This window comes from Zootermopsis nevadensis, unplaced genomic scaffold (assembly GCF_977971745.1).
Source record: "Zootermopsis nevadensis isolate Lab colony 2312 unplaced genomic scaffold, Znev_1.0 Znev_ptg000010l, whole genome shotgun sequence".
NCBI classification, from domain to species: Eukaryota; Metazoa; Arthropoda; class Insecta; order Blattodea; family Termopsidae; genus Zootermopsis; species Zootermopsis nevadensis.
The window spans coordinates 5,782,469-5,807,566 of NW_028259142.1; the positions used below are offsets into that span (position 1 = coordinate 5,782,469).

Sequence of the window (25,098 nt, forward strand, 5' to 3'; positions counted from 1 at the left end):
CTATACATGTCTACGAGAAAAATCGAATTGTCTAAACGTCAGCCATCTTTGTATATCAATGCTAGTGAAATACTTTCATTCAGATACTCAGAATAAATGGTATACATTTAGAATTTTTGTGGATTCTTGATCTTCGACAAAGCATCACAAGGTCAAAGTCCGATCCTCACATTGACCATATATTTTATATTAGAAGTTAAACAAAGCTTGAATTAAAGGTTTGTCTACACGTTTCTCCAGTTCACGAACTTGTCTTGTTCTGCGTAGGCATTTGCGTTGGAACGTAAGAGACAATGCATTGTGTGAGCTATGTTTGATTCCTAACATAAAAATTTGCTGTTCCTGTTCATTATATATATATACTTACACAAAACATAACCTAAGTGTGTGTATATGTATTTCTGTGTTTATTTCCAGAGCATCTTCCTTACTGGTATGTAATATAACTCTCGTGTTTTTATTTATATTTTTTACCCAGTACATGGAAATCATTACGATGGACCAGAAGTCAAAACACCTCACTCAATTAAAATCAATCTTTGTTTTCCTTGACATGTTTACCTGTACGGACTTCACTATAAGTTTCTTTTAAATATATTTAAATTTGATTAACTCGTTTTATGAGTGGCTGTACCAAATTCAATAAGAATGTTGTAAACAAATTTCTCTCTTAACTAAATCATAGGATTTTTTAAATTGAATAAAAATTTACTTGGATATTATCCATCGTCTAGTAAATATAAAACGTAAAACGACGTTTCGGAGATGGGACTCTATCTCCGTCTTCAGGTTCCTACACAGTTGGGCCCACTAGTTAGAGCTAATCCCTATCTCCGGACCTAGTTCTATCTAGTGGGCCCAACTGTGTAGGAACCTGAAGACGGAGATAGAGTCCCATCTCCGAAACGTCGTTTTACGTTTTATATTTACTAACGATGGATAATATCCAAGTAAATTTTTATTCAATTGACTCTTCACCATCGTCAAGAAGTTTTAGATTGGATATAAACAGCTGATAGAGTCCAATTGTACTGCCATTTTATCTCAAATATCTGATAAATTCAGAGTACCTGATGAATAGCTTGCCTGTTTATTACGTTGAAATCCACACTGAATATCCCCAGTAATTTCATCTACATAATCATTAGTTAACATTGTCCCTTTATAGTTATTACAATAAACTATACAGATTTGTAAGTTAACAGATTCATTACACTGCTCTGGCAATTATTACTTACTCCAAACAGAATTAATAATATGAGGTTCTCAGAGCATGGAATGTGATCTCTACGCCATCAAATACAACTGTAAAAAAAGAAATCTTTTAAACCCACGTACATTTAATGGCTGATAAAAATAATTCTTCTGCCATTTAAAAACACTGTAGGCATCTGCAAGCAAATCAACATTCTCATTTTCCATGTACGTAAATATCAAAATATTTTGTGACTGACTCTGTTTCAAAGACCCTCCCTCTTTAAAGTATCAACAGGGAACAGAGAGGAGGAGAAGAAGGCGGAAGTAAGGCGAGTAAATACGATCCAGTCGATAAACAAATCGACTCTTTCGCCAGTAGGCGTTACCTTCGATTAAGGCTTATCTTATCATTGCTGCATAGATAGATTGCTTATCTGAAGGTAAGATCAACACCTGTTAATCGTCCATGTTTGATATCATCGTCATGTTATTGGAAGACCAGTGTGTACGTCTGAGCGAGCTCCGAGTTGAGAGAATCCTCTGTGAAACCGATAAAGAAATGTTATTGGTCCTTATGGGACCTAGGCCCGCGGTTTGAGCCATGTCCTGTACTGTTTATGAAGAGGGATTACAGAGAAATATATTGAAAGTTCAGCTCAGGCTTGCGAAATTAGGAGTTCGGCACATACCCATATAAAATTCGCTAAAGAAATTTTAGCGCAGAATCCACAATGAAAACTTTTATCGATATTAATCGAGTAGTTTCGGAGACAAAATATGGTGGTGAACCGACGGGAAGACACAATTTTATGCAAAAAATACATCTTTCGTCCCAGTCATAAAAAATCAAATAAACACACAACTTCTAACCAACAAATTTACATTTGAATAAAAATTTCCTTGGATATTATCCATCGTCTAGTAAAATATAAAACGTAAAACGACGTTTCGTAGATGGGACTGTATCTCCAGGTTCCTACACAGTTGGGTCCACTAGATAGAGCTAATCCCTATCTCCGGAGATAGAGTCCCATCTACGAAACGTCGCTTTATATTTTATATTTTACTAGACGATGGATAATATCCAAGGAAATTTTTATTCAAATGACTCTTCACCATCGTCAAGAAGTTTTAGATTTGATAAACTAATTTACATGTTTTCACGGCGATTAAAACCGTGTTAAGTTCTGAGTTGTAAAATTCTTGGTATTTTGAAATTTGTGAAGAAAAGGGCGTAAAATGGGAAAGTAATGGGGGGGGAAATCTGACTTTTAAAAATGAAAAAAAAGTTTATTAGATCATTTCAAATTTTGAGTAAAAGTAAATTTCACGGATCTCAACACCTTTAATGTCGTGTGATACTACAATGACCACATAAAACAACCACTTTTAACAAACAGAGACGCGTTACGGTCCTCACAAGGACCATTTTGAGTGCTCAATTCTTACATATTTAGTTCAGATGCAACACTTAAAGTCCACATATTGGACAACCCCCGACACGCCATCACTTTTTATCAGGCCCGCTTAAGATTTTACAATTTTTTAAATACACTAGCCTCTATGTCGGACTTGTCAACGACTGGTAATAATTTCCTTGACATGTAAATATTACGGCCCGCGGCCATGATTAAAAAACTAGATTCGGCTCGAGGCTACTCAAATGTTTCCCATGCCTGTATTAAATGTTGATACGTCATTATATTTCCGTTCTAATTTACTAGCTCCAAGGTGTAGAGCCCTTGTTGATATGCGAACAGTTAGTTCAATTGATCAAGAAATTCTCCATATTTTATGGAACCCGAAAATGAACTGCCGTATTCACAAGTGTCCGCCGATAGTCTCTATCTTGAGCCGGATGAATCCAATCCACACCTCAAAACGTTTTTTTCGCTAAGACCTGACCAAGCATCAGAATACCATACCCTCGGTTCTAAGTTAGGGGCTTCGTCTTTAACCAGATATTTGTGTGCTTTGAGAGCGAAGGCGATTTCAAACATTTATTAACCCTAAATTTATTCAGAGAAATAAAAACTAAGCACATGTTCATGTTTTATGACCAGACTGCAAGGCAACATCGTTACAATAAGGGTAGCCACTATAAATGAATTGAAAATATGTCAAAGTTTTGGGAACGACGATAATAAATCAGAATTGCAAATACGAGTAAATTAAGAGCTGTTCGTCTTCCCATTTGCTACAGTCTAGAAATTGCAAAGATTGAAACATACAAAATTATAATTCTGTCTGTTGTTTTGTATGGGTGTGAAACATGGTCTCTCACTATAAGGGAAGAACACAGATTGAGGGTGTTTGAGAGCAACGTGAGAGAATATTTTGGCTTATGAGGAATACCGAAGGAAACTGCACAAAGCGGAGATCAACAATTCATACTCTCCACGAGATATCAGAGTGGCGACGTCAAGGAGGATGAGATGGGCGGGACATGTAGCGCGCACAAGGGAGATGAGAACAATGTTGATTGATGGGAGGTACCACTCATGAGACATAGGCATAGATGGGAGAATAATATTAAAATTAAGGTGGCAGTCTTATGGTTTGTAGAGCCGTGTAGTGTGGTAGAAGTTTACCGACGTTTCAGATGTCCTTGATGCAGCCATCTTTGCGGAGTCATGTTGTCCTTTTAAACACGACGATCCATACAACAGTTTTACAGATATAAAGTAGCATGTCATACAATTTCACACGCCAAGAAGCAATATTAGTACATTAAATTAAATATTACAGAGATCCGGCACTCTTCAGTATCATGCCATTAAATCGTTTAGAAATGCACATGTGAAGAAAGAATATTCACATTCCTTTATTACGTTAAAATCGTAACACGAGTTTGTGAGTATTCGGGGAAAAAAATGTATACATGTCTGTTACTTAACCTCTTAAAGAAAATGTTTATATGAATTCACTTTAAAATAACAGAAATATGTTCTGTGTGTCAATTATTGCCATTGTTAATGCTGCAAATTTAGCATAAACCATTGTCACACAATGTAATTATGTAAGTAGAAAGTTTTTATTCGTGTGCGTTAACACGCGAAGTGGTGCGTAATAATACAAAGGTCGTTTATTGCGTCCTTTCTCCACGCGTATTCCCAGAAAACACACGATATAATAAACAATGCGTAATTTGCAATTTGGTAAGTTCACAACAAAATAATTGCGCTGTAGATGACTATGACGTCACGAAGCCGGCCGGCAAAGGGAGAATATCTGTTGCGTTGTTCCGGAGATGCGCAGAAGCCATGTTTACGGACAAGATGTGTAACAGAGAAAGAGAGAGAGAGAGAGAGAGAGATGTAGGGGAACCAACACTGCTTTTCCAGACACTCATGCAATGGCAACACAAATTAATTCGGCGCAAAAGTCAAGAAAACAACTTATTCCAACTAAAACAAGCGAAGAAACATTTTACAAATAACAGATAAATTAAATCTGTCATGGCTGAATGCGCAGAAATATGAAAGTAAATTACTGAACGTGCATCTGTGACTTTCACCAAACACAAACTGCTAATATAAGCAGGTCATGATTACAATATAAATCAAACACAAAACCCAAGAACGCACCGAAATATTTCTGTATCACGAAGGTTTGTAACCTGCAAATCATGTTGGTAACAGTATACCCAGGCCGCCATTGTCTGTATGGCTGAAACGCTGGTCAGGAACTGGCTACTCGTACAGCTAATCACTCAAATATAATGCGAACTATGGTCCAGGCCAAAATTTTGCATAGAAACTAAACAAATTTTAGACACAAATCAGATGTCTATGTCAGAAGCACTGTGGAACGAAAGAAAAGTTCCAGTTTAATGCCCACTGGCACATTTTTCAATGTCCAAAACTCACTTCTCATTTAATTATTATTGAACTCTCAAGAATTAATTTCTCCCAAAAAAAAATTGTCTTTGATTATGAACAAAAAAACTGCAACGTTAACCACTTTATTTTTGAAAGCGTCTACATCTTCCGCTGCTACTACACAAAGACACCGTAACCCACTTTGACCATTGGCCTTTCTGTAAACTTCGAAAACCTAGAACGTTTAGTTGGGAACGGGGGTCAGCCGGCAGCGAGGTTCTTACATCTACCCTATTACTATAATTAATGATAAAACCTCCACTGACCTCAAATCCTGGAGGGATTATATTGACGATAACTTCATCAATTTGTGGCTGATGTGACGTCACTTCGCCGGAGATTTCTCGACCGTTGTAGGTGAGAAAAACTTTCTGTCCTGGTAAAAGTCTAAATCCTGTCACGGCTTGGAACCCGGGACCGATCAGTTCGGCTTCCTTGTATTCTCTCATCGCGGTCACAAGTCGTTTGCTTCCAGGCAGTGGATCGAAACGTACCGAATATCTGGTTTCACCTGCAGAATTTGCGAATCCATCACAGTTCCCAGGTGTTTTGACTGCATAAATAACACCGGAATAAAATTTACCGTCCTCTCCTTGGGCACAAACTCTAGTCCCTATTATGGAACGTTTAGCCAACCTTTTCCCGGTAGACATTGTTTAAATCACGAAGTACTATATCCTCCAATGTTAATCAAGACAACAAAAACAACACTCCCTTTCTGACTCAGTTCCATTAATGACGCCACTAAATGTAGGTCACCAAATCACACCAGCCTTCAATGTCGTTCACAATAGCTTGGGGCAATAATTCTGTGTTGTTACAAAATCTATTTCTGTAAAAAGTTATTAAACTATCTGTTAAAGAATACACAATTCACTAAAACAAAACTAAAATCTTCCACAGAGACTATTTTATTTCGCACTTTTAAAATTACTAAAATAATGTAACGGGAAATGTCAATTCCGTATTTCGCTTATTTAAAACTCCTTCAATTCTTGCCTGATTTCTGTCCTCACGAAACCACACCGTCAATATAACACCACTTGCAGGATAACAACGTTTGTTCATACTCTTGGAAGTAGGAGCTCTTCGTCAAACGACCGACATTAAACAACGAAAGTGTACGACAATATGACGGTATCATAATGAAGTGACACAAGAGATTTCCTTCTACAAATGTCTAACGTTTGCAATACCATTCAATCAGCTGGCTGTCGCCGGCCTGCTCCGTGTCTGACTGGATTGTCGAGCTCAGCTGCAAAATACACCGGCCGGTTCCCGGGTCCAACAGCTGACAGATAACAACAAACACACGTGACCTCAGGCTCTGCACTCCGATTGGCTCCTTCAACGATGCCTGACCTATATTTCCTCATTGGTCGCTGGCAGCACGTTCGTAGCCCAAAGTAAAAAAAGGGTTCCTAGAGCAATTGTGTTGGCAAACTAAATACGGCATATTATATGTGAGTGTCATGTTGTGGATTTCGTAAAGACATATAAAATATTATTCATATTTCAAAGATATTTCTCTGAATCAATCAGTGGAAAACCCCACGTATCACACAGAATGCACATCAGCACTCGAGTACGATTCAAAATCACACAAGACGAAGTTTTGTGCACGTTTTAACACTTTCCAACACAAACTTTGTTAAACACACAATTATCCATCGAAGCAACAGTGTTGTTAGAGTAACATGTTAAGAGCCACAAAGTGAACTAATGAGTTCGAAACATGTACCCCAGTAGTATGAAGTGAAACGCACGAATGAAACTTAGAGAAAAAAACTTTTTGTGTGGAGTCGGATATATAATATTTTATCTTTCAACCAAATAAGCTATAAGTTTCTTATTTCACTTGCTACATTTTTCTTTATAAAATTACAATTTCGGAAGAAAAGGTAAATTAAATTAGCTGCTAATTTGTTACGTGTACCAAAACATAGGCGTACTTTTAAAAAACTGTTGAGTAGTATTATTCGACTTGGGAAGGCAGAAAGTCAGTGTGTACAAGTATGGTCTATGTAGTCAGTAGCATCATATTCTTTGAATTAAATATTAGTGCCACAAGCCAGTCATTTAAAGACGTCAGAAGCCGGACTTGTTTGACCTTGTTTATGTAACTTACACTTCGCGGACATGCTCCCCACTAAATTTTATAGTATAACTCATTTAATTATATGAACTACTTTAAAGGAGGAAGCAGAACTTCGTTCAGCACAGAATAAAAGTACACGGATTTTAAATATGTTCCCGTTATCCAGACCGAAAACTAATATTTTGTATTGCCCCAATACACATGCCTCTTTCATATTCGTCACTAGCTTGACTCCATCTGTTAGATAATTTTTTAACAAGAAACAACCATTTTTCAGTGCAGCCAACGTTCCAGGCATTAAACGTAACGAAGTCAGATTCTTGAGCAGGTAACTTCCATTGAGACACCATTAATTGTTTGGTTTTGACAACATATATTTCGTATTTAAGTTTATGACTTGTGCTGTGGGCTAAATTTACATTTGTGAAACAACTTCGTATATACATTAATATCAGCAACACAAACCAGCCATATCTCTACGGAAGTGCAGTTAAATTGTTAGTTATAAGGTTTAAAATTAAATCTGAATTCCGTTTTATTTTCTGCTTCCGTTGAACAGTTTGGATTTGAAGTAGAATTACCCATTTCAAAATAAAAGCACGAAGGCAAAATATGGCCATATATGACGTAAAATGACTAGGAATGTGGGTATTTGTAGGTTTACGTAGGATTCATTACCCACAAAAGCGTGTCCGGAAGTACTCTTTCATGCTTCTGTTAGAACAGCTGATAAAATTAAACCACTATCAGGAAATAAATTATTAGTTCTGTAATGCTGGGTATCTTGAAGGAGGAAAAGTGGACTGGTGAAGTTGCTTTATTTTTAATTACGATTTATCTAATTGTTCGAAATTCTGAAGGGCATAGTTATCAACCGGAAGATCCTACAGGTAATTTAGATGCATATGTTAAACTGGTTTACTGAAAATGCAGCCAGTACAGATTGTGCAATAGTGTAGTAGCACATTCTGTAAGCTGTTATTGTGCTCAAATGTATAGTTTGTACTTTTCTTTTGCTGTTTTAGATTATTTACTCTGTCGAGGTTGTGGTGCTGACATTGCAGATTCCAGTTACATCCATAACCGTTTTAGTTCAGAGGCACTGATCTACGGAAATCAGTCGCTCTTTGGGAAACAGAGTGTTGCAGTTCAACTTTTAGAAAATCCATTGGGCATAAGATTTCGAGTGCTTGTTGTAAACAAAGCAAAGTGCATTGGCGTGGACGAAGTATGTTTTGATATCGCAATGCGGTGTTACTAGTAGTTACAATTATCAGCATATTTAGTGCATGTGACACTATCCCATAATGGATTTTGCTTTTCATTCACACATGAATGTGGAGAATAACGTGTCTATCTTGATCCTTTCCAGTGGCATAGTGAATTTTCTTGGTATCCTGGTTATGCATGGAAACACTGTTTATGTTCACATTGTGGCCACCATTTAGGATGGTAAGCATGCCATAACTTATTATGAGAATTGCTGGTATTAATCCCCAACTTGTGACTTTAAATACTAGATCAATTGAATGTTCAGTACCTTCCTGAATTTTAATAATCTGTCGACAGGATTTTTGAACCTCTGGCATCAGCAGTTGTAGATCGTAAGACAGCTTCAGACCAAGGATTTTATGGATTGATTTTAGATAATTTGCTCACTGAGAGCTGTAAGTATAATAATTTATAACTAAATATACAAGTCTGCCCTATTCCAGTATAAATCAATGTATGTAAAGTTGAAGAGTACAAGTGTAATACAGATTGTTTTGTGACAGTTTCAGATTCTTTGATAATTGTGCCAAAATCATATAAAAGTTGAACAAAAAAGATATAGGACCACCGCAAGAGCAATAATTGAGAGTTAACTGCTTCTTCTGTGAGCAAAAGTATCTGGTGCCTTTGTTATTTATATTTTTTGACACAACAAACTTCTTTAGAAAGTCTGCAAATATGACAGCGGAAGAGAACGTGACAGCCGGCGAAGATCATGCAGTGGGTGTTACACTGACAGAAGAACAGAAACAGTTTTTAGCTGCATGTGAAGCAGAATTTGCTGATCGCTACACAGAAGTTGATCAGGAGTTCATTCAGTACAAAGACAGAGTGTGTACCCCACCTATTGTTGATCCATGGTACAATAAACCTAGACGTAATTTTGATTGGTCTACTCGGTTTAGACGCTATCAGAACTGGGGTTCACGAAATGAAAGGGGACATAATCAGGGTGGTGAAGGTGGCTGTTATAAACGCCAGGGCGATCGTTACTACGGTCACTACCACCGTCCGTACTGATTCATCCATGTACTGTGATGGGTATATATTTGTATATATGCATACACTTCAATTTATACATTATTATGTGAGAAATTAATGAGAATGGATATCAGTTTGATTAAATAAAAGTGTTTGAGGTACCAGAGTGGAGTCAAACAATAATTCCTACCCCCTCCCCTTCCGAAGCTCCACTAATTTTTGCGTAATCATAACAGATTCATCAGAGGAACTAAACGTAACATTTTTCTACAAAACTTGTTTACCTGTCACTGAATTCTGATTTTTCTTGTCTGTTGAGAACAAAGCTGCTTATTCCCTTCATGTGCAGACAAATTTTCTTTGCAAATTCTATCATGTTATGTATGAAAAGTGTTGGATGTCTTTTGTATGTGGAGCTGGGTTCATCCATCTGTCAGGAATTGTCTCGACACCAAAGCATGTAAAAAGGATCTTTGAAAGTTTGAGTTGCTAAACTCATCATAGATCCTAACAGAACTCAACTACAATGTAACCTGAAAAAAACATTGCTTATATTGGAAATATTGAGGAGGAGAAATACTGGAAGTAACAGAGATAACTAAAGGAGATACAAAAAGAAGTGGTGTTTTGTGCCAACATTATACCTCTTCATTTTATGGTTGTACACAGCTTTCATCTCAATACTCACTCTGAAGATTGCTGTCTTCTGGGTTATTGCGCCGCGATTCATCTTCCTGATGACGGAGGCAGTGTGACCTCTGAAATGGTGGAAATCTACCAGACTACATGGCGCAATAACCCATAAGACAGCAATCTTCAGACTCATTGCTGTGAAAACCTCAAATCCTACAATATTCACTTTGAAGATTTCTGTCTTCTGGTTTGTTGCGCCGTGTAGGCTGGTAGATTTCCACCAATGTTTCAGAGGACACACTGCCTCCGTCATCAGGGCGCACTTTACCCATGACAAACTAGTTCCAATTGTTAAGATTAACTTGTAAAATATCTGGTAGCTTCATATGATGCTCAGTTTAACAGAATATTTCATAAAGGAATTCTGTATTATTTGTGCTTTTGTAAGAAATTTATTTCTGAATATCATATTCCAGTTCAGCACTGTCAGCCTGTTAATTAAAAACTTACCATGCCAAGAGAGGTATGTCTGTGATACGTTTGGAAAATCCTTGTGTATAATTTTTGCATGCCTTTCTTTTCCTTTCCTTTGAAGTCCAGCTTTGCATCATCACACAATTCTTCCTCAGTCTTCTTGACAGGGAAATTGAATTTCTGCATATTCTCCAACTATATGGTCTCTGTCTGAGCTGATGTAGAAACCAATCAAAATACAGCATCAGTAAAAATGTTTCATAAGTACTAACCACATTGCTTTAACTACTGTGGTTGACAAAGTATTCCTAATCAATCAGTAACTATGTAATTAATTTACCAGATAGGATAACTTTCCATATCTCCATATAGCACATCTTCATGAAAGCCATTTATAAGTATCTCTCACTTGTCCATGAAACTTCAGACCTTCCAATTATGTTGAAATATAAACATAGTCAGAATATCATTAGCAAGTCTCAGCATTCTTAACACACTAACTATACAATTAAATCTATAGAGACAGATCATTTCTCTTCATTCATTACTTTCATGTGCAATTTACCCGAAATAATAAATTTTCAGTCTAAGTCTACAGTCTTAGCTAATAATAATAGTACAGTCAAACCTCGGTTCACAAACGTCTCGGATCATGAACAACTCAGTTTACGAACAAATTTTCCGAACACAAATCATCTCGGATTACGTACTGTGTCTTGAGTTACGAACACGCAAGCCGTCAACATCATGGAGCGATAAGCTGGGAGTATCAGCATCGGCAGTATTCCTAGATGAATAATCCAGCATGGGGCCAAAGAAAGACAATGATAGCAGCAACGTGAAAAGAAAACATACCAATATCATGATAGATGTTAAGAAAGAAATCATAGCCAAACATGAAAATGGTGTTCATGTCTCTGATCTTGCTACTCAGTTTGGGATGGCAAAATCAACGATCTGTACTATTCTCAAAAATAGAGAGACAATCAAGAAAGCCGATGTTGCAAGAGGAATGACAGTTATTACTAAACAAAGATCACAGACGATTGAAGAAGTGGAGAAATTGCTGCTAATTTGGATAAACGACAATATGTTAGCTGGCAACAGTGTTTCTGAGGGTATGATTTGTGAAAAAGCAAGGCGATTGCATGATGACCTGGTAAAAAAATATCCTGGTACGAGTGGTGATACTGATGTTTTCAAAGCTAGCAGAGGATGGTTTGAGAAATTTAAGAAAAGAAGTGGCATACATAGTGTGGTTAGGCATGGGAGGCTGCGAGTGCCTGGAGGAAATTGTGGCCAGAATGTGTTGCAGGCAGAGACTTTGAGGGCTTTGACAATGAAGATTCTGCTGTTATCGATGATATTGTGTCTCTAGGCAAAACCATGGGCTTGGAAGTTAACAATGAAGATGTGGAGGAGTTACTAGAGGACCACAAAGATGAACTCAGCACGGAAGAAATGGAACAACTACAGAAGCAGCTACCAAAGGCGATTGTGAAGGAAATGTCTTCAGAGGAAGAGGAAGGAAGGGAGGATGTTCCTACTTCTTTGATCCGTGAAATTTGTGCAAAATTTGGTGAGGTGCAAAGTTTCGTGGAACAATATCACCCCGATAAAGCAGTAGCAAGCCGCAGCATAAACATTTTCAATGATAATGCCATGTGTCACTTTAGAAACATTTTAAAACGTAGACAAAAACAAATCACACTGGACAACTTTTTAGTGAGACAGAGGCCCAGTGAGTGTATTGCAGAGTCGAGTGGTGCCAAGAGACAGAAAAAAGAAAATCCCTTCCAAACAATAACATTTCACTTCCTCACCACCTTCCACTTATGCCGTCAACTCTCCTCCATACAGGTACGGTAAAACTAAATTAAGTTTTCGTCTATATTTGATCTGCTTAGTGTTGTGTTTATCTTCTTTGTGATAGAATTAATGGTTTCCATTGATTTTGTGTTAAGAACTTGTGCACAAAGTCATGTTGTAAAATTTTAAATAAGCAATCATCTGGGGTCCAGGAACGGATTAATCCATTTTACATTAATTCCTATGGGGAAAATAGTTTCGGTTTACGAACGACCTTCAGGAACGAATTAAGTTCGTGAACCGAGGTTTGACTGTAATACTTATATATCATTCTGATAACAATTACTTTCATAATTCCATTAATGGTCTTTGCCGACCTGATCAAGTGGTTTATATCCAATAAACTCACATTAAATTCTGACAAGATAAACTTCATAACATTTGCTACTAACAACAAAACGTATAAATTTTAATATAGGTCATAAAATATAACAACTGAATAAGTATTAACAACTAAATTCCTTGGTTTACTTATTTATAATAACTTAAACTACAGAAAGCACATTGAATATATTATCTTCCCCCAATATAAAAGGCTGAATCACGATATAAAGAAGTTTAAGCCAGTAGTAAAAGAGTATCTCTTATCTCACTCCTACTCCATAGAAGTAAAAAAAAGTAAAGCTGTCCCACTATACGCCATGTAGGCGCTTGGGGGGGAGTGGAGGTATAGCTCCTACTCATTCTTCACCTCGGTACTAGATGGGTGTGAGTGGTCAGCATCATGCCCCGGCCGGCTTTACCCCAGGTACTCATTGGATAGGAGGCTGGGTGGGCCCCAGAGCCGGTCTGGACGCAGAGGCTAGAGGAAAAATCCTCTACCCCCGTCGGGGATCAAACCCTGGTCGACCAGTCCGTAGCCAGTCACTATACCGACTGAGCTACGCCGGCTCATATAGAAGTATTCAACTCAACCAAAAATTCTCAGCTATTATAAATACATGTAAGCAACAGTGGTTATGCTTTCTTGTGTATTTATTTTTGCACTAATGCTGTAGCTGACCGTAAATTACTGTCATTACTATGTAATTTATATTTGTATTAGTAACAAGTATTGTATTTGTGCTGACATGTTCTACATCCTTTGCTAGGCCTATGTAGGATGTATGGAATGTAACAAATTTTATTCTATTATATCCCCAAACTAAGATCAGAATGAGAACAGTTACACACTGAAGAAAGTAAATACTTTAAAATGTGCTTACCTTGTTTATTTACATTCCATCATGACACATGTTATTATCTTCTGGGGAACTCAACAGACAACAAAAAGAGTTTAACATCCAGAAGAATATCATTACAATAATGGCAGGTATTAAGAAATGAGTGCCTTGCACAGAACCATTTATTGAAATTTAATATACTCCTCTTGTGAGTGTATTCGTTCTCTAATTACTGCCATGGACAACATGGAGAAGTTCCATACACACTGACATACATAGCATAAATACAAGGCATAAGCATGATTTCCATCAGCCAAGTACTAACCTCACTAGTTATCAGAAAAGTGCTTACTATTCAGGAATCAAATTATTCAGTACTCCTCCAGTTAGTACTAAGTGTTCATGTTCATACTGTGACATGTTATATAACCTTGGACTGTATTATGAAAGATCTATGGAGAGTAAACAAATTCGTATTCTAATAATTTCACAAATCAAATGTTGGTAGGTAAACATACGTTCATAAATTCTGAAGCCTTGCTAATTATCTGTGCTTGTTAACTTCTTTGGGAAGTCCTGCACCAAGCTTCCAGTGGCGAACATCACAGATGACCTAAACGTACGCCTGCATGAACACAAAAATGATATATCTGAAGTAACGTACATCAACTGGTCTTGTACGTAGCAAATTTGTTTGTGTTGTCATGGGGTTAATGGATGCTTTTAATTATGTTCTACAAAATCCATTAATAACAGGAACTGTAGGATACGTGAAAGTTTTAGTACGTTTATCTAAACTACGTTTATTATAGTGCCTAGTGACTGATAAGTTATGACGTAACCATTGTGTGATAATTTATGACATAACCTTAAAGTCGTCATATTTGTCTTATTTACTTTTGTCAGGGAAGTGCAATGATACCGAAAGGGAAAGAATTGCCACCTTTACCGCCTGTACCACAGCCGCCACCAATATGTACATTTCCCATTTGGAAACATACATATTCAGGAAGTCCTTTTGTACGTTTGGCAGGAATATTTGGAGCATCCGCTGTTGTTCTTGGTGCTTATGGAGCACATGGTAGGTGAATTGCAATCAAGAAACTTACAGTATTTGATTTAACACATATGCTGCCATGCTTTTCTTACACATTCATTTTTACAATTTGAAGTCTGTATTTACCAGAACTATGTTGTCTCTCTCCACAGCATTATATCCTATAGAAGGCCGGGAAGAATTAAAGAAGATCTATGAAACAGCAAATCGATATCACTTCCTTCATTCTCTGGCACTTCTTGGAGTTCCGTTTTGTAGATGGCCACGAACGGCAAGTTTTCAGTTACTGAATTCACACTAGACATGTTTACAAAGCATTTTATTATCAAAGTGTTTTGAGAATTATTTCTAATGTTCAATATAAATTCCAGTCTCCCTGCTTTAAAATATTAAGGCTTAAATGATAGTAATGCTCTTTGGTCTGCCAACATCAAAGAAATAGACCACTTTTTATGTATCAAATTCTAGAAATTATTACAGTCATACTTGATTAATATTTACCCCTTTGCTGTTTAATAATATATTGATAATGTTCATTTCAGACTGTCAATCATATGAATGATCTGAAATATCTGAAAAATGTTAATTGGAGTTGTAGATCATGGACATTGAATTATACTAGTCATTGATCATTTATGTACAAAGTTTGATATCTATGGACTGTCTGTTTTAGCTCTGTTGCATTAGAACAGTTCTAACTCTACTAAATTTAATAAAATGAAACTTGACATAATTTTATGTCACAATTTCCTGGATGGTGGAGAATTAAATATGTCATTCAATCAATAGATTGAGAATTTATGACCTGGCTGGAAGGCTAATTCATGGGTATTGTAGGACTGTGTGTCTCTATCATAATTGGACTTTACTGTTGTCCTTCATGGTTTAAAAAAAAAGTTTACGTTCTCTGAAATAACCGTGGGCATAAAGAAAAACCAAGCAGGTAATGATGAAGTGATGGCTGCAGTGGGTCCACCTAAAACACATTTTACTTGATGTCTGTTTCTTGCAGTTTAGAAGAGGCAGTCTAGAAATGAAAGCATCAAAGTGCATATCCAATGGTGTAGTATGTAAGTCTGTTAGATCAGTGAGTGTTGATTAGTTGTGGAAAATGTTATGTGGATAAAAATCCTCTGGCTTATACATACAATACATTTGTATTAGAAGGCACTGAATGTAGGTGAATGCAGATAATTATAATTATAATTACAGGAGTTTAGCCCAAGGATGTACTTAAATATGCAAGACAAGGCTAGGAAATTAATAGTCAAAACAACTGGCATCCTGACTGGATTTCAATCTTGAAAAGTATGCTTTTTTCTCTTTCTGTCCACAGAGTGGTTCTTTCCTAGTCCTTGGAATGGTTCTGTTCTGTGGTACCTGCTACTACCATGCTCTCACAGGGAATAGTGAGTTGAGGTGGCTAACTCCTTGTGGTGGAACATTTCTAATTGTTGGTTGGCTTGCTATGGTACTGTAATTCGTATTCTTAAAAATTTAAACTATATTTTCAGTGTAAGTCACCATTCAAAATATTTAATGGAAATTTTGTTTCTGGTTATAAGAGTATTGTTTGTACCAGTATGCATATTACTTGTAACATGGCTGTCCAACTGTAAAAACCAAGACTATGTATGTTAGAATCTTACTGTTCAAATTAGTGGAGATGTTCAGATGCATAATTTGTCTGTCTTGTGAAAATAAATTTAGAAATTTTTAAATTTCATTCCAATCTTCTGTACAGAATGTGGATGTTGGGGAGAAGGCACGGAATATCCGAAAGCTTACATGCTTAAACATTGGGCTATTTAGCATGATTTGTAAGACATGACTGATTATATTGGTGTAAAATTCGTATTCCTAGCAAATATCACTGCTGCTCTGACAATAAGCCTTTGAAAATCATGCAATGTCAATATGCCATATCTCAATAATGCAAACTATTTCCTGGAAATGACCAAAGGCCCAAAAGTTCATACATAACAAAGTGTATTTGTAGATCATGTTTAAAACGTCTTACCATAACTCAGGTTTTAGTCACTGACTTCACACTGCAGAGGCGTGGGTTCATGCCCAGGGCAGTACAAGTGAGATTTATGGTGGACAAAGTGGCACTGGGACTCGATGTTGAATCTGAAGGTTTCTGATGGTACATTTTTGGACTTCATGCATTGTCTAAATTACAAAGAGAAATAAAAATTTATTCTGATAGCTAGATTTTCTTCTATCTTCAGGTTAAAAGGAAAGGACAGGACCTCAATGAGGTAGCCTCAGATCTGATCTAGGTCTAAGAAAGTTATTGGACCCTTTTATTTTTTCTGAACTCAAAGAAGAGGAAGTTACTACAAGTCAGCAACTCCAAATTCCCCTATATGAAAAGTTTTCATGTTGTTTTAAGGGGAGAGGTGGCCTTATTTCACAACATCTTAGGTCCCCAGATTTACAACCCCTTGACTTCTTTTCTGGGGGATGTATAAAAAGTGTAGTTATGCAGCTACTGGACATGTAAGACACAGCTGGAACATTAAAATATGAGACTTGGACAGAAATGCTGAAACATGCCAGGCCAAGATCATCTCAATACCTGTTGTATTACAAGAGCTGTATTTAATTACTTACACATTAATGGTTGCTGTCAACTTTGAAGTAGTCTCCTTCACACCAGTACGCTTAATGAGCTGGTGTTTCCACGGCTCAAAGCATTTCTGGAACTTCCCTTATGGAATGCACTTCAAGATGGTTGTTGTATGTCAGTGAATGTCAACAGTGTTTGAAAATCTGTGGCCCTTCAAAGCAGTCTTCAGTTTTAGGACTAACCAGAAGTCACATGGGGCCAAATCTGGTGAATATGATCCAATTTCAGTAACAATTACTTAGCCAAAAACTTCCACACAGCGAGCTCATCATGATGCAAGATCCAAGCATCAGGCCCAAGTTCACATCTTCTCTGACAGACTCTCAAAACCTTGCCAGTATTTCCAAATTACAATACTGGTTCACTGTTCCTTGCGATATATAATTTTTTAAAAAAAGAACATTGTCCTCATTTGGGCTCATGACATGCATGCCTTTTTCTGGTCTCTTTTTTGGTCACTCCGTTATGCACTACTAGCGCTATAAGTCCCTGTTAACATCCACAGATTTTCACTTACACGTTTGCCTAACTGCACAAAACACAATGTTAATGAAGATATCCGTCTTCTGGGTTATTGCGCTGTGTAGTCTGGTTGATGTTAACATCGACCAGACTACACAGCGCAATAACCCAGAAGACGGATATCTTCATACTCACCGCTGTGAGAACCTCAAGTCTTACAATGTTAATGCATTGCTCCAACAACCTAGCATTCACTTTTCCACTGGGATAGAAAAACATGCTTATGTAACTCTCCCACTGCTTCACTACTACTGCCTTAATTGCTTAACCAACACACACTGCTGCTTACTTATGCTCACTTGCTACTCGATGCATCATACACGTGGGTATTGCAGGAACTAAACTGTCACACCTCGTATGCTGCCATTCTAGTTTTTGTTTCAGTTATGATTCATGATTATGAAAATATACAATTTTCAGACACCAAACATATTTTGTGGTCTCCTTATAACTGATGTAAGAACCCTGATCTAGTGACATTTTTATATGCTTTTGTGGAATCTTGATTTAATATATTTATATTAACTTTTAAACTTTTTAATTTGTATGTATACTTTACTGTTAGTTTTCATCATGGTATTTGAGGCTGGTTCAAAAACTGATGTTTTTTAAAAGGTTGACTGAATACTTGCTTCTTGCAGCAGCAGAAAGCAGTGGTGGCTGGGTCAACTTTTGAGGTGGAATTAAAACTACTGATTTTTAATGTAAGATTCTAAGCAATAACCTTTGTTGGGGGGAGTTTTAATTCCAAATGAAGTGTAACATTATTGCAGCAACATATATTTTATCAACATGATTGTGCTAATATGCAAAGGTGTTTAGTTATTTTTTAAACACCAAAAATAGGAAATAAGTCTATATTACTGGCCCAACAGTTTCCAATTTTCTTTTAGAGACTGAACTAATATGTATCTTCCACTTATGCATATACGGGACTCTAGCATATTTGTTCACGTGACAATTATGCTGTGTTAGGCACTATTCCTAACAATGTATAAGCATTTATTAGCCTGGCCATGTCTTTTCATAATGTCATGTTTGACAGCTTTACTTTGATGAAATTTGGTACTGAAACACAGACTATGAGACTTAAATACGATGTTCTGCTTTCATCTTGTAAGAATTTTATGTTGAATATATTTTGTTTTATATGTCACATCTTTACTGTACAATGTACTGTTAACAGTTCCAAATGTGATCTCACGAATAAATACATTTATACAAAATGCACGCAATGTAACAATTTCTGAACTTGTTACATTAATGGCATATGAAAAAAGGGCACAGATTTTGTGTCAGCGAAGGACTAGAGCTCAGATGACAAATGAAAGTGCTTTTGAAGAGAAACCTGTTTTTATACTTAGAATGCTAAAGCCATGATTCGTTAAGAACATTTACTCTTGACTGATTAGCATCGCAAAAGAAATGAAAACATGGCTGGAATAGATCGTGTACTAATCACAAAAAGAATAAAGTTATCAGGAGAGAAAGATTCACGAAGAAGAAAGATGCACATCTTGAAGGGGAATACAAAAAATGTTGAGGGGAGGGGGAATAATAACACCTGGGCTTTTCACTTGAATTTATGGCCTCATCTGAAGTAAAACGTGATAAACCCACGCAATTAAAAATAACAGTAAAAAGTATGTCAATATAATTACAATAGATATTGCATTTTCTTTGGATCTCACTAATGTTAGTGATTTCTAGTTACAGAAACTTAAATAAAAACTTTCTAAGACAGCACTGCATATACAGTTTTAATTGACGTGTAATAATTTTTAATGATCAATTATTTGCATTTACTTGCATTTTTTGTCAGAATAAAGGGTCATTACATTTCAGGAGCATGTTATATATTTCTAAATACCGAGACTTCTGCAGACTTACGTATTATATAAATTATGGCACAATGGCCTCTAATGTTGTTCAAAGAAAATTGTATCTTTGGTGCAGTGAAACTGTGTAGATTATAAAAAAAACTATGGGGTATCATGCAGGAAATTTGAACTTTTGATTTTGATCACTGTCCTAATGGTCATGTATATATGTGAAACGTAGTAATACATCAAGCTTGCAGGAAAAATTAACATTCATATCAGCATTTTTATATGCAAACTTTGGTGGCAGCCATCTTCTGTATTTATTGTCAATTTACCATTTCTGTCTCAGGAAGTAACTCAGTATATATGAGTAGTAACAATTATTATAAATGTGCAGCAAGTGGTTTTAGATATTATTTTCGTGAAACTTTTTGTGATATCAGTACATGAAATGCTATTAGAAAAGAAAGTTGTCATGAATTCTTTAACATTTGATTTTCAGGAACAGCATATATTTGCGATATGACCATTCCTAACAAATTTCATAACTGTGGTCATAATGTTTCCTTAAAACCAAAGCTATGGATGCCCAACTTGAGCATTTTCATAAATTACATTTACATTCTCTTAAATGGTCTGAAGGCCAGACATATTGCAGTATCTAAAAGCAAAGGTCACTTCACTTATAAAGTTGAATTTACAAAACTTGTGTAAGTTTACATGCCATTTTAAATGTTTAATACATTTGTGATTAGGAACCATAAACTGCATGCAAATACAGACCAATAATTTGGACAATCAGTATCTCTGGGTAAATCCTTATTTCACAGAATATTTCCTATGTCAACAGACTATTTACTCTGGTTTCTTATATATCTGCTATTACTATATCAGAAACAAAATATTATGGGCAACTTTAAATTTAATACAGACAGGAGTGCTGCACTAAAGAAAGCCATTAACTAAAATAATTTTTTTTTTGGAATGATTACACAGGTTTTATAAACATTTAGAACAGGCTTCATAGTCAGTTTTCATTTTCTGTGATGATATGTCTTAGATACCTACATTTGGGGATACTAAACACATTTCCATTACAGGTTTCTCAGAAAAAATGTCACATGACTGAATAGACAGGAAATGAATGACAAGAAGTCAAAAAGTTATCAACAAAATCATGGTCATTCATCATTAAACTCCAAGTGACATGTATGAAGGCTGTAGTACTTAGTTGTAAATTCATGCATTGAGTAGTAAACAATTCTGTTAGTGGTCATCGCAAAAATATACCTTAAAGGTCAGGAGTTTATTTGTAAGTAGTGCAGTTCAAAAGTTATAAACTGATTTTTACTGTGTTTCAAAACATTCACCCCCACAGCAAAGTAAAAAGTAATGTACTACCTATTTTATATAGGGGGATGAAGTGGAAAACGGCTTATGCAACAAAAATTAGTTTACCAAATAAAACTTTTAAACAGTTTTCACTTGGACATACAACGCAGATTAACTGTAACAACACTCATCATACCTGTACACAATCTTTATGAAGCACAAAATATAATATAAACTTTTGAGAGGGAAACAATATCTACCCTTTCTTCTACATCGTAAATAACTGAATTTGCCCGAAATACTAATGTTGTGCAAACCATATTACACTGGGACTCATCACAATGCTTGATAATTATGGATGTATTACAATATAGTCCTGATAATTAAGCAAAATCTAGAGATGGGAATAAAACAAGATTAAGAATACAGTAACTGAAACTTAAGGACAAATACTTCAATTCCAAGTGTCAGTTATGTTAACAAATAATTTATAACACAATATCAAACAAAAACCAACCTCTAGACCTTTTCAACTTCTTTTTGTCATGTGGCTTACTGGGTTATATGAAAGTAATGAAATACAGACATGCCAAATATGTTACTAACCCTGAATTATAGATAATTTGTGGGTAGTTTCCATTTCAGCAACCATGTACCACCTTTACCTTCAATTATAAATTTGTGCCAATTTCTTTGCATTGCCTGGTTTAGTATAACAATTTTCTGTTGAAGCATTTGCAGGGAAAAAAACAAGCCAAAGGCCATGAAATTTGTAGTCCCATTCTTATATGATGACCTTTCTGCACATAGTTCAAACAGTACACTATAAATTCCACACAGCTTCACAGTGGATGCCCCCTAGAAAAATTCTTTCCCTCACAAGTTTGGACTGTCAGTAATATTGCAAATGAACCTACCTGGGCAGTTTTATACATATTTATATATAAAAAATGACACTGTGAATGCAAATTAGAAGTATAAACCCAACTTGCTTTGAAAGACTAGTTTAAAAAATTAATTAACAGAGATATATGTATATATATATATATCTTCCTCCAACTGTCACCAATACTTCACAGAATGCATAATTCTCTTCACAGTGCATGAAGCATTATTCTCCAGAACAAGTATTTTAAAATGAACTCACAATGTGGAGGATACAGACTAAAGAAATGCAACTTTGTTCCTCAAGGATTATCTTACAACCTCAAGAACATACGTTCACAAACACGCGAACACATATACACAGTGCACACCCTAACTATTTCGCATAACAGCATGAAGTCTGATGATATCTGCAGTCACAAATTAAGCATCACACTTTTTCGCTGTGTTCACTTTCACGTGTAACACTTATGCTTTATTACAAAAAAATTGGTGTCTCTCATCACATCCGTATCACTAAGTGTCCTCTCCTCACATCCAGCTGTTTCTCCTACTGTTGTACCTTGGAATATCATACTGTTTCAACAGGAAAGGAACTCGACTTTCCGAAGTCTGTTTCTACAGTGATGATAGTAATAATAGTTCGATAATGTTTGAAGATTCTTGTCCTCCTCCTCCGCAAAGTCTAACGTCAGTATTCAGCTTGTATAAGCATGGATTCTTATTGGATAGCTTCCTATCAAGTTCAGTTGCGTACGTGTATACTATTATATAAACTGAAGGCAGGGATATAAGTATCAGTGCCCTTAAGACTGGAACATAGGTGGGATATTTTCAGTATACTTTAATATGAAAGAAATAAATCATATTTCCATTGTTAATCAGTACAAAGGAGGCCAGCTTGTTTTAACAGGGAACTTCCGTCTATGTGTAGGAAAATATGAGGTACTTAAATCTGGGTTGACTTCACAATGTAATAGTTACTTAAAATAATATACATGAAGTCTTTTAAATATGTAAAAGGATTTGTAATGGTCTGATAGAAATTATACACTTGGGCAACGAACATACACTTGTTTGAGCTAGAATAGGAATATGGCAACAGAATAGAGAAGGGTAAAGCAACTAGGATAGATGGAAGGAATGTTGACCTTCCCTGGCGGCAAGGCCAAGCTTCGCTCGCATCACCTCCAGCGACGAATAATCTGGCAGCTTGAGGTAGTTCACACACGTCATCACAGAGGGCAGAAAGTCATCAGGATTCATGTTTGGTTCCAGTGTTTTCCGGACGACTGTTAGAGGAGGCGACAGACTTTTGAAGCCTGAATAACAGAGACATTATTAGCATCATGCAGGGTTATAACAATTAATTCATAAATGTAAAATGTAACACTACACATCTGTTCTGAGAGAGAAAGAGAAAAAAGTTAGAATACAATGATGTGTATGTTTCGATTAATGAATGAGAGTAGATGGAATGTAATACAAAATCAAAATATCTGGTTGAAGAATAGGTATGAACTCCATACACTAGACTGCCACAGAAGCTGACAGTCACTCGACTAGTCAAGGAAAGATACAAATTTCTTTACGCACTTTGTTGCAAAAAATTAAATTCTCTTTTACTATATCTTTTTTAAAAAGTAAATTTTCAAGATTATTGCAGTTCATTATAACATTTCCTGCATTGCAAATAAATTCATATCTCTCACACACCCAACCATGAAGTGAATTCATTAACATAGTGCAATCAGTGTATAACAAATTTCTATGGACTGATAAATTGCATTCATTACAAAGAAATTTTGGTGTAATGAATGGCAACAGAGAAAGATTAGTAACTAAAGTTCAACTTTTATAAAGATCAATGCATTTTAGTCAAATATGTGACACATCGCTGATTCATAATGATGTTGGAAAGTGCAAAACAACTGTTCATATGAAGATTTCTGTCTTCTGGGTTGTTGCACTGTGTAGTCTGGTAGATGTTTACCAACGTTTCATCGCCCTGATGATGGAGGCAGTATGACCTCTGAAACGTTGGTAAACATCTACCATACTACACAGCGCAACAACCCAGAAGACAGAAATTTTCATACTCACTGCTGTGAAAACCTCAAATCATACAACTGTTCATATGATCACACTATTACAACATAAACTGCAGTGATCAAACAATCATGCAACCCATTCTTGACACGTTCTATTTATCAAAAAATAAATTGCACTGGAATCAGAAAACAAAAATCAATGTTATATTAAGTGCTCGAAATGTCCATCGTTTTCAGCGGTCCAAGCATCCGCACTTTCCCTCATGTCTAATGCAACCTAGTGAAGAGATTGTGCAGTGACTTTTGAAATGCATAGCTCAGGATTCTGTTTTATTCTTCTAATGTGTGGGGGTTGTTTTTTTTACATGTTCTTCTTCAAAACTCCCCAAAGATAGAAATGCAGTGGTGACAGATCTGGGGACTGAGCCGGCCACACGTTTGTTCAACATCTGCACTGTTGAATTTGTTGTATGTGTCATAGCCCAATCTTGCTGAAACCAGCAGTCTCCTTCATCACTTCCAAAAGGGAAATGAAACATATAATCAGTTCCTCGTTACATTCAGCTGTTATCAATTCAACTGAAGAAAATGAGACCAATTATTCTGTCAAGAGACAGCACACCATACTCTGACTTTTGAGTGCAAAGGTCTTTCACGAAAGGTTTTCAGCACAACATATCCTGCCGTTTTGGCTGTTAATGTATCCACTTGGGCGGATCCACGATTCGTTACTAAATAAAACTCTCTAAAATGTCTATACCCCCTCGAATGAAGTTTTAAGATTCCTGTAACATTATGTACACTTCCATACGATAATCCACTCTTAAGAGAAAGTTTTCTCAGTGACACTTGTGGAGGGCATAAGAAAGTTTGATGAATATAATCCAAACCATCATCAAACGCCAAAGATTGACAGCACCAGTTTCTGTCCTGTACACTCCCTGAGTCACAGAAATGGTTCACCAGAAAAATATGTTGATCTGTGTTTGGCATGGGAGAATTGGGAAATGTATCCCTAAACTCGTTCTGGCAAGTTAAATAAGAACAAGATGCCAGGTAGTGTTTGACGATGAACACCTGTTGCAATTGTGAAAAAGACATCCTTGCACTTCGACTGTTGAAACACAACTGAAGGACTGGTGCAATCAAGTTACAACAAGGGCTCTTGTATAGTCACAGTGATCCTGTGTTTCTTAATCTAACTGAATTGTATTGAACTGCAATC

The 25,098-nt window shown here is 36.3% G+C and overlaps 5 protein-coding genes across 18 annotated transcripts in view; 3 read left to right on the top strand and 2 right to left on the bottom strand.

Annotated features, from left to right (window-relative positions):
* Positions 1-6,571, bottom strand: part of Glut4EF (Glucose transporter 4 enhancer factor) — a 197,411-nt gene extending 190,840 nt beyond the window's left edge. Inside the window, exon 1 of one of the 5 annotated variants that reach the window (XM_022082105.2) lies at positions 5,345-6,571. In XM_022082105.2, coding sequence (XP_021937797.1) covers positions 5,345-5,731 — 387 coding nt within the window. In that variant the 5' untranslated portion in view covers positions 5,732-6,571. The remainder of the gene's footprint in view (positions 1-5,344) is intronic. The other 4 variants (XM_022082014.2, XM_022082195.2, XM_022082278.2 and 1 more) reach the window with 4 other exon arrangements.
* A 939-nt stretch (positions 6,572-7,510) lies between these two features.
* On the top strand, positions 7,511-9,094 carry LOC110839105 (protein cereblon). The gene is made up of 5 exons (XM_022083011.2): positions 7,511-8,066; positions 8,202-8,404; positions 8,549-8,628; positions 8,746-8,843; positions 8,952-9,094. Exons 1-5 carry the CDS (start codon positions 7,949-7,951, stop codon positions 8,993-8,995), a joined length of 543 nt encoding a protein of 180 aa, XP_021938703.1. The 5' UTR covers positions 7,511-7,948; the 3' UTR covers positions 8,996-9,094.
* A 32-nt stretch (positions 9,095-9,126) lies between these two features.
* LOC147874183 (uncharacterized) lies at positions 9,127-9,590 on the top strand. Its single transcript, XM_087346334.1, has one exon. The coding sequence runs from the start codon at positions 9,127-9,129 to the stop codon at positions 9,466-9,468; it is 342 nt and encodes a 113-aa protein (XP_087202460.1). The 3' UTR covers positions 9,469-9,590.
* Positions 9,591-14,101: 4,511 nt separating this feature from the next.
* Positions 14,102-16,351, top strand: LOC110839274 (transmembrane protein 256 homolog). 2 transcript variants are annotated; one of them, XM_022083463.2, is made up of 4 exons: positions 14,102-14,245; positions 14,475-14,649; positions 14,778-14,896; positions 15,962-16,351. In XM_022083463.2, the coding sequence occupies exons 2-4, from the start codon at positions 14,484-14,486 to the stop codon at positions 16,103-16,105; spliced, it is 429 nt and encodes a 142-aa protein (XP_021939155.1). In that variant the 5' UTR covers positions 14,102-14,245; positions 14,475-14,483; the 3' UTR covers positions 16,106-16,351. The 2 variants fall into 2 exon arrangements, with proteins under 2 accessions (XP_021939155.1, XP_021939075.1); XM_022083383.2 differs by having other exon boundaries at positions 14,175-14,350.
* Positions 16,352-20,563: 4,212 nt separating this feature from the next.
* Positions 20,564-25,098, bottom strand: part of ctrip (E3 ubiquitin-protein ligase ctrip) — a 66,124-nt gene continuing 61,589 nt past the window's right edge. For all 9 annotated transcript variants that reach the window (XM_087346325.1, XM_087346324.1, XM_087346330.1 and 6 more), the window contains one exon: positions 20,564-23,144. In XM_087346325.1, the coding sequence (XP_087202451.1) occupies positions 22,948-23,144 (197 nt within the window). In that variant the 3' untranslated portion in view covers positions 20,564-22,947. The remainder of the gene's footprint in view (positions 23,145-25,098) is intronic.